The sequence below is a fragment of the Lepus europaeus genome, chromosome 23, assembly GCF_033115175.1.
Source record: "Lepus europaeus isolate LE1 chromosome 23, mLepTim1.pri, whole genome shotgun sequence".
Classification (NCBI taxonomy): Eukaryota; Metazoa; Chordata; class Mammalia; order Lagomorpha; family Leporidae; genus Lepus; species Lepus europaeus.
The window spans coordinates 5,544,971-5,554,803 of record NC_084849.1 but is presented as its reverse complement, the minus strand read 5'-3'; the positions used below and the strand labels follow the sequence as shown (position 1 = coordinate 5,554,803).

The following is a 9,833-nucleotide window of genomic DNA, read 5'->3' as shown; positions in this document are numbered from 1 at the left end:
ACGCCACCCTGATCCGGGTGAACGGACGAGCCTGTCAAATCACTCATTCGACCACACCCTGTCGCCTCCCTCGCCCCTCAGGCCCAGGGTTCCAATCCCGGCTTTGCACCCGCGGCTCTGACGCCGGGGGTCTCTCAGTTTGCTCCAAGACTCATCTGAGGACTTGGGGGGAAAAAAAATTTAAAAAATCCAAATTTCTAGAGGTTGAGTCCAGGGGCCGGGGAAGCTCCCAGCGCAGTCTAGAGTCAGCGGCTCCAAGCCGGCTCCGAAAACCCGCTTTGCTCGTGCGGAAAGCGAACTTAATCCACCCGGGGGCCACGGAAGCCCGCGGGCACCAGGGGCCTCGCCCGCCGACGCCGCCATCTTGGGAGGCGGCTGCTCCGCGGGCTGCACTTTCGGCCTGTCCAGTGCTCAGCCGGCCAGCTTCGTGCTCGCGCAGAAAATCGGAAACACCGCGAGGCTCGTTCTTTTCGGAAAAGCCACTCGCGCGACGCTCAACCTCGCGGTGAAATATTTCTGAATACAAAAGAGGGCGCCGGCGTCCGTGGCGAATCTGCCGCTCCCGAAGTGACAGCGCGGCCGAGGCCGGCGCGAGGACTCTCCCGTGGCCGGGAGCCCGGGCCTGACTCCGTGGGCACAGCCCACGCTTCGCTGAGGTGAGCGAGGGCGCGGAGGGGACAGGGCCCACGCGGGGGGAGGCAGGGGGCTGCGGCCCGGACGCCGGGTCTGTGTCGTGGGGGCAGCGGGCGCCGTCCGGGGCTGTGTTGCGGGGCGCGGGGCGGAGTGGCGTTGGCAGGGTGGCCCCCTCCTCCCCGCCCGCGCCCACCCGGCTCGGCAGCGGCCGGCGGTCAGGGCGGAGGCGGGGGGTCGGCCGCCCGGGCCTCCCCCCCCCGACTTCCGCCTGGGGTCCCCGGCGCCACGGCGCCTGCGCGGGGTGGGGGTCGCCGCCCCGGCCCCCGTGTGCCCCTGCAGCCGCTGGTTTGAGGACGCGGCGGGCAGGCTGCGCCCGCGAGACCGCGACCTCCCCCGGGGCCCTGCGGGTGGCCGGCCGTGCGGGTGGCCGCTGCCCAGACTCTGCGCGCCCCCTGCGCTCCGCCCGCGCGTCCGGCCCCCAGCCCCGCGCCCTGCACTGTCCCTGCGCTCTGCCCGCGCGTCCGGCCCCCAGCCCCGCGCCCTGCACTGTCCCTGCCCTCCCCCTGCGCTCTGCCGCCCCCTGCGCTCCCCCTGCGCTCTGCCCGCGTGTCCGGCCCCCAGCCCCGCGCTCTGCTCTCCCCCTGCCCTCCCCCCGTGCTCTGCGCCCCCCCCCCGCGCTCTGCGCTCCCCCTGCCCTCCCCCCGCGCTCTGTGCTCCCCCTGCCCTCCCCCTGCGCTCTGCCCTCGCCCTGCGCTCTGCCGCCCCCTGCGCTCCCCCTGCGCTCTGCCCGCGTGTCCGGCCCCCAGCCCCGCGCTCTGCGCTCCCCCTGCCCTCCCTCCCCGCGCACTGTGCCCCCCCCCCCGCGCGCGCTCTGCGCTCCCCCTGCCCTCCCCCCACGCTCTGTGCTCCCCCTGACCTCCCCCTGCGCTCTGCCCTCGCCCTGCGCTCCCCCTGCGCTCTGCCCTCGCCCTGCGCTCCCCCTGCGCTCTGCCCGCGTGTCCGGCGCCCCCAGCCCCGCGCTCTGCGCTGCCCCGCACGTGTGAGCGGAGATCGTGGACGGGAAGGCTTCGCAGGGCGCCTCGGCCTGGGAGGGTGGAGCCTGCGCTCGGGGCCGTGAGACCTGGTGGGGCGCGGAGACGAGAGGGGGAGAGCGAGCGAGCTACAGAGCGAGCCCCAAGAGCAGGGCGACCCGAGGTGATGCCCCTCGGAACTCTGACTTGGTGCCGTAAGGGCTGTGTTATTGGTGGTTCCTTTTTAAGATTTACTTTGTTATTTGAAAGGCAGAGTTACAGAGGCAGAGAGAGAGAGAGAGAGGTCTTCCATCCGATGGTTCACTCCCCAAACGGCTGCAACGGCCGGAGCTGTGCCGATCTGAAGCCAGGAGCCGGGGGCTTCTTCCGGGTCTCCCACGTGGGTGCAGGGCCCCAAGCACTTGGGCTATCTTGTACTGCTTTCCCAGGCCATAGCAGAGAGCTGGATCAGAAGTGGAGTGGCCGGGACTTGAACTGGCGCCCATATGGGATGCCGGCACAGGGTGAGCCCCTGTGGCTTTTTTGTGCTGCGAATGAGGAGGGAGTCTTTCTGTTGGGGGTGGGAAACGCCTGGGCCCCACCCACCCAGAATCCTGGCCGGTGACGGAGATGAGAGGCCAGCTCTGGGGTGCAGCCGCTCAGCCTCTGTGTGTCTGACCTTGCCGGTGTGAGGCGGCGGCAGCTGTGGTGCCCATGGCCTGCACGTGGCGGGGGAGGGGGCACTCAGGAACCTGGCACCTCCCGGAGGTCAGAGGTGAGGCGCTGGCCCCTAGAAGGCGTCTCTGTAGCCAACGCCAGAGCAGGGAGATGGAGGTGACATCGGGCTGGAGGTGACATCGGGCTGGCTCTCGCTTTTTTCCACGTGGAGAAGCTCGGGAGCAGACCTGAAGTTGTCTCCCCGCCAAGGCCAGCAGAGGCCACGTCCTCGGTGCCGGCTCACGGTGCCAGGCACGTGTTCCCCTCCCTGCATCCTGGGGAGAAGGCGGAGCGTCCCGCCTTCCAGTCTGCGAAGTGCTCTGCTCCTTTGCTGGCTGGCTGGGACACAGACATGTTTTGTGAGTTCTGAGTGGGCATGGTTTCGTGCCCCCCCCCCCCCCCGCTGTCAGCAGAAAGTGCCCAGGGTGCCGGCTGGAGACAGGTGGCTCTGCGGGGCAGGTCCGCGGCCCCGGAGGAGGGTTCCGGAGAGCTCCCACACGCGGAGTAGAAGTGGGGTGGCGGGGAAGGTTCCCAGCAGAGGAAATTGCGCAGGGACAGGCCTGGAGCTGGGGGCTTAGGGCACGCTCGCGGGGGCGTAGCCTGCGTCCTGACGGGTGTGCAGGTCAGAGTCCCGCGTGCAGCGCGTGGCCTCCGGCTCCATGCTGTGGGAGTCTGGCGTTTTCTCTGGTAAGGGAGAGATTCCACAGTTCGCCTCGGCAGCATTCATTCCCCCACAGGAGTGAAAGCAGAGAGACCCCTGGGAAACCGGAGAAGGGGGGAAAGTTGTAGATACCATTTTAATAAATATTGTAGGCTGGCGCCGTGGCTCAATAGGCTAATCCTCCGCCTGCGGCGCCGGCACCCCAGGTTCTAGTCCTGGTCGGGGCGCCGGATTCTGTCCCGGTTGCTCCTCTTCCAGTCCAGCTCTCTGCTGTGGCCTGGGAGTGCAGTGGAGGATGGCCCAAGTCCTTGGCCCCTGCATCCACATGGGAGACCAGGAGAAGCTCCTGGCTTCGAATCGGCACTCCCATTTGGGGTGTGAACCAATGGAAGGAAGACCTTTCTCTGTCTTTCTCTCACTGTCTAACTCTGCCTGTCAAATAAATAAATATTGTGGAAAGATGCTGTTAGGAGTGAGAAGTACTTCACAGAGTTCTGCTTTAAAATTGATTTATTTATTTGAGAGGCAGAGTAAGACTGAGGAGAGAGCGCACCTCCCTCCCTCTTCACCCCCAGGTGCCTGCAGCGGCTGGGGTTTGGCTGAGCTGAAGCCCGGAGCCTGTAATTCATCCCAGGTCTCCCCTGGCGGCGGGAACCACCGCTGCAGCCATCACCCCTGGCTCCCAGGAACCCATGGCTTCACTGCGAGGCCAGTGCTTGCCCCTAGGTTCCTTTTTTTAAAGATTGTATTCATTTATTTGAGAGCCAGAGCTACAGACAGAGGCAGACACACAGAGAGAGGTCTTCCATCCGCTGGTTCACTCCCCAGATGGCCAGAGCTGAGCTGATCTGAAGCCAGCAGCCAGGAGCTTCTTCCAGGTCTCCATGTGGGTGCAGGGGCCCAAACACTTGGGCCATCTTCCACTACTTTCCCTGGCCATAGCAGAGAGCTGTGTTGGAAGAGCAGTAGCTGGGACATGAACTGGTGCCCATGTGGGATGCTGGCGCCACAGGTGGAGGCTTAGCCTCCTGCGCTACAGCATCAGCCCCAGCCCTGGAGCGTTGGATTTCATCTTGAAAATTTATTTGACAAGCAGAGTGTAGAGAGACAGAGAAGCAGAGATGTCTTGGATGTGTTGGCTCACTTCTCAAGTGGCTGCAAAGCCCATTGCCGAGCCAGGCCGAAACTGTGGGCCTAGACCTCCATCTGGGTCTCCCACCTGGGTGCAGGGGCCACCATCTGCTGCCTTTCCAGGCACATACGCAGGACACTGGGTCAGAAGCCAAGCAGCGAGGATTTGAACTGGTTTTCTGGTTCCGGATGCCATCATTGCAAGCAGCAGCGTAGCCTGCTGAGCCGCACGCCTGCCCCAGCTCTGGCTTTTATGGAAGGTTACCTCAGCGTGGATGCTGCGTTTCCAGAGGTGGTCGCTTAAGCTCTCGCAGCGTTTGCAATATTGGCAGACAGTCCATGAACTAATGAATATGCATGAGGCAGAAGGAAGGACAGGTGCGGAGTGCCTGCTGGGTTAAACTGCCATTGCAGCAGGTTCTGCAAACGCGAATCATCAGCTGTGGCCTGAGGAGGAATCCGTGTTCCTTTTGCCAAAGAGCCTGCTGCGGGGGCCTTCATCAGATTTGCTGTCTGTGCTGTAAAACGCTACATTGCGATCACTGTTTCTCCTTGTAGTTTTGTTTTCTCAAAAATCCTTATCTTTTAGTGATGCATACTGAAAATTTTACAGATAAATGATACAATAGCTGGAATCTGTTTTGGAATAATCTGAGCTGGATTATTCTGGCCACAGGCTGCTGGCCCTGCTGGGGGCCAAGTGAGGCGCTCACGCATGGTTGCTATCCTGTTCTCCGCATTGGCATACTTTTGGAATTCTTGGTAGTAAGGATTTTTTAACATGTTGTTTTTTGGGCAGGCATTGGGCTTAGCGATCAAGACGCCGTGTCCCGTATTGGATGCCTGGGGTCAGTGCCAGGCTCCAGCTCCTGACGCCAGCTTCCTGCTGGACAGTGGTGGTGACTCAAGTGACCAGGTCCCTGCCACCCTCGTGGGCGACCTGTGTTGAGTTCCAGATCCTGGCTCTTTGTGGGGCCATTGCAGGCATTTGGGGGAGTGAACCAATGGATGAGAGTGGTCTCTCTGCCTCTTTAAAGAAAACACAAGGGGCCGTTGCTGTGGCATAGCTGGTAAGGCTACCACCTACGGGTGGGCACTGATTCGAGTCCTGGCTGCTCCACTTCCGATCCAGCTCTCTGCTATGGCCTGGGAAAGCAGTAGAGGATGGCCCAAGTCCTTGGGCCCCTGCACCCCTGTGGGAGACCCAGAAGAAGCTCCAGGTTCCTTGTGTCAGATTGGCCCAGCTCCAGCTGTTGCAGACGTTTGGGAAGTGAACCAGTGGACGGAAGACCTTTCTCTCCCCCACCCCCTTGCCTCCATCTGTAACTCTGACTCTCAGAGAACTTTTTTAAAAGAAGAAGTGATTTTGCACAGCAGTTCTTAGGCTGCTTTTCCTCTGATTGTTTTAAAATCTCTGCGGGTGAGTGTGGATTTCACTCCATGGGGCCACATGAAAATTAGTTGGTGAGTGCCCTCATGAGACCAAACCAGATGCCACCCATGGATGAAGCCCCCTGCCCTCTGCTTCCTGCACTGGAGTCTGGGGAGTGGTTCAGGGCGTCTCCGGAGCCTGACCCCCTCGCATTCATACTGTGCGCCCCACTCACCGGCGCGGGAGCCTTAGTGTGGGCATGCGCGCCTTCCCTGTCTGTAGAAGGGCTGCCGTCCGCGTCGGCTCCGCGGGGCTGTTGTGGGGGTTCAGGGGTGGCCCACGGCTGGTGCTGCACACACGCTTACAATTGTCGTTCCTAGAACATGAATGACTGGATGCCCATCGCCAAGGAGTATGACCCGCTTAAAGCCGGCAGCATCGACGGCACCGATGAGGACCCCCACGACCGCGCCATCTGGAGGGCAATGTTGGCACGCTACGTCCCCAACAAGGGCGTCACCGGAGACCCCCTCCTCACCCTCTTCGTGGCAAGACTCAACTTGCAGACCAAAGAGGACAAACTGAAGGAGGTCTTCTCCCGCTACGGGGACATCCGGAGGCTCCGGCTGGTGAGGGACCTGGTCACCGGCTTCTCCAAGGGCTACGCCTTCGTGGAGTACAAAGAGGAGCGTGCGCTGCTCCGGGCCTACCGGGACGCCGACGGCCTCGTGATCGACCAGCACGAGATCTTCGTGGACTACGAACTGGAGAGGACTCTCAAGGGCTGGATCCCCCGGCGCCTCGGGGGCGGTCTGGGGGGCAAGAAGGAGTCGGGGCAACTGAGGTTTGGGGGCCGGGACCGGCCTTTCCGGAAACCTATTAATTTGCCAGTTGTTAAGAATGATCTCTACAGAGAGGGGAAGAGGGAGAGGAGGGAGCGGTCTCGGTCCCGGGAACGGCACTGGGACTCCAGGGCCAGGGACCGAGAGCACGGCCGGGGCCGCGAGAAGAGATGGCAAGACAGAGAGCAGGCCAGGGCCTGGCCCGACAGCGACTGGGACCGGGAGAGGGACTTCAGGGAGGACAGGGCCCGGGGGAAGGAGAGGAGGGAGTGGAGCAAGTAGAGGCGGCGCCGGCCTGGCTCCCAGCAGCGGGGGTGCAGAGCCTCGGCTGGAGCCAGCGTCTTCATGGCGCGGTTCTGAGGGCACGCCACCCGACAGGGAAGAGGGCGTGCGTAGCTGGAGGGGGTTTGTGTTTGCTCCCACCTGTTTGAAACGATTTGCCTTAAAGTCCTTTGTGCTCACCTGTGACTCCTGGACACCCTCGTCAGGGTAAGTCCTTTCCACCCTCGTCCCCACAGCCCAAGGGTTTTCTGGATTGAAAGGGAACGGGCATGGGAAGTCCAGAGACAAGACCGGAAGCCGGACTGGACGTCTGAGTCAGCACGCAGCTCCGGTCCGGCAGACACTGCCCTGCTGGCCTCAGAATGCTGACTGGCTTGTTTCTTTTCCTATCTGGCATTTAGAATTCAGAACCAAAGTCGCAGGGCTGAGGTCCACGGCACCTCCCCGCGCTGTGAAGACATAGACAACAAAAGGGAGTGGGGGAAGTCGGCGGAAGTCGGCGAGTGCCAGGGGTGCCGCCGTCCTCTGGGAGGGCACTGAAGGAGCCTGCCCCGGCCCGTGGTTTCCCCAGACAGGGACCTGTGGCATTTTTATCAGCGGCTGTTATCTCTGCAAGTTCAGGTTCTTGAAATTCGGCATGTTTTACACACAATAAATGACGATTCTAACAGCCAACAGCTGTGTGTTCGTGACGAGGGTGCAGAGGGTGAATCTCTCAGGTTACCCAGGGACCAGACCAATCTGCTGGTTGAAAACTGCTGTCGGCTGCTAGAACCGTTCCCTTTGCAATTCCAGGATAGAATCGACTGCTTCCCCGGCTCAGGAACACCCTTCAGAGCTCACGCACGTCTCATTTACGGCAGTGCCTCCTGTTGTGGCCCCACACGTGTCGGTAGCCGGAGGTGGTGGGTTCCCACACGTGTCGGTAGCCGGAGGTGGTGGGTTCCCACACGTGTCGGTAGCCGGAGGTGGTGGCTTCCTGAGCTCCACGGGACGGCCTCACTTCCAGGAAGCATGTGAGACAGGAGCAAACGCAGGTCCCGTCGCCTCTGTCAGCTCTGAGCGTCAGAACTTGGCACGCTCAGGCTCTGGCCCAGGCTTGGTGTTGTGGGGGCCTGAGAGGGGGAGCGCCCGGCCCCGCCCAGGAGCCACAGGGGCTCTGAGCCAGCAGTTCTGCTCCTGATCTGTTGTGCAGGCCGCTGCGCCTGCGTGCATGTGTGCCACGGTGTGTGAGAGTGCAGGACTGTCCGCAGGGGCCCAGCGGTCACTGAGGAGTGATGGATTGCATGGCAGACCGGGCCCCTTAGCCTCAGCACCACTGCCACCCAGGTGGGGCAGTCCTTGCCCATGGGGCTGTCCTGTGTGTGTGTGGGGGCAGTTACAGCAGCCTGGTCTTCCCCCACCCACGAGATGACAACCACAAATGTCTCCAGACGCTGCCAAGCGGCCCGGGGAGCACTGTCACAGGAACTCGGGAGACGTTCCCTAGGAATCTGAGGACAGAGGTGCAGAACAGCTCGTGTGGGAGCCTTAGGGCGCCGTTTGTGTAGGAACAAAAGGCTGTGCACCGTATACAGGGGTGCTCTGCAGGCTCACGGGAAATGTGTACCATGAGAAACTGCATGAATAGAAAAATCTTTTTCTACCAAAATAAACTTGTAATTCCATTTTCCAGGAACTTCTTGAGGTATCTCATACACTGTGGGTCTGTGTGCAGGTGGTGTACACTGTGGGGGGTGGGTATGCAGGTGGTGTACACTGGGTGAGGGTGTGCACAGGAGGTGGACACTGGGGGTGGGTGTGCACAGGTGGTGTACACTGTGGGGGCGTGGGTACATAGGTGGTGTACACTGTGGGGGTGGGTGTGCACAGGTGGTGTACACTGTGGGGGTGGGTGTGCACAGGTGGTGTACACTGGGGGTGGGTGTGCACAGGTGGTGTACACTGTCGGGGTGTGGGCACACAGGTGGTGTACACTGTGGGGGTGGGTGTGCACAGGTGGTGTACACTGTGGGGGTGTGGGTACATAGGTGGTGTACACTGTGGGGGTGTGGGTACATAGGTGGTGTACACTGTGGGGGTGGGTGTGCACAGGTGGTGTACACTGTCGGGGTGTGGGTACACAGGTGGTGTACACTGTGGGGGTGGGTACACAGGTGGTGTACACTGGGGGTGGGTGTGCACAGGTGGTATACACTGTGGGGGTGTGGGTACATAGGTGGTGTACACTGTGGGGGTGGGTGTGCACAGGTGGTGTACACTGGGGGTGGGTGTGCACAGGTGGTGTACACTGGGGGTGGGTGTGCACAGGTGGTGTACACTGTCGGGGTGTGGGTACACAGGTGGTGTACACTGTCAGGGTGTGGGTACACAGGTGGTATACACTGGGGGTGTGGGTACATAGGTGGTGTACACTGTCGGGGGGTGGGTACACAGGTGGTGTACACTGTCAGGGTGTGGGTACACAGGTGGTATACACTGGGGGTGTGGGTACATAGGTGGTGTACACTGTGGGGGTGTGGGTACATAGGTGGTGTACACTGTGGGTGGGTGTGCACAGGTGGTGTACACTGTGGGGGTGTGGGTACATAGGTGGTGTACACTGTGGGGGTGGGTGTGCACAGGTGGTGTACACTGTGGGGGTGTGGGTACATAGGTGGTGTACACTGTGGGGGTGTGGGTACATAGGTGGTGTACACTGGGGTGGGTGTGCACAGGTGGTATACACTGGGGGTGGGTGTGCACAGGTGGTGTACACTGTGGGGGTGGGTGTGCACAGGTGGTATACACTGGGGGTGGGTGTGCACAGGTGGTGTACACTGTGGGGGTGGGTGTGCACAGGTGGTATACACTGGGGGTGGGTGTGCACAGGTGGTGTACACTGTGGGGGGTGGGTGTGCACAGGTGGTGTACACTGGGGGTGGGTGTGCACAGGTGGTGTACACTGTCGGGGGGTGGGTACACAGGTGGTGTACATAATTGCAGGCAGAAACTCTCAGGAGAGGCTGGAGCGACTCTGGTTGCCTTACCTGCTGCAGAGTCCCTGGGGTGGGGAGCGGGGAGGGCCCCTCCACTCCTCCACTGCCTGTGCCCCCTCCGGGTCATGAATCCTCAGGACCCTGACCGGCAGTCGAGCCTGAGGCCACTCAAGCAGCATTTTGGTGTCTGGTGGTTTCCCCAGCGAC

General features: G+C 61.7%; 1 protein-coding gene across 1 annotated transcript; it reads left to right on the top strand.

The window, feature by feature from the left end:
* The first annotated feature begins 515 nt into the window (after nt 1–515).
* Nucleotides 516–7,429, top strand: SNRNP35 (small nuclear ribonucleoprotein U11/U12 subunit 35). The gene is made up of 2 exons (XM_062182502.1): nt 516–656; nt 5,905–7,429. Exon 2 carries the CDS (start codon nt 5,908–5,910, stop codon nt 6,646–6,648), a length of 741 nt encoding a protein of 246 aa, XP_062038486.1. The 5' UTR covers nt 516–656; nt 5,905–5,907; the 3' UTR covers nt 6,649–7,429.
* Nucleotides 7,430–9,833: the final 2,404 nt, after the last annotated feature.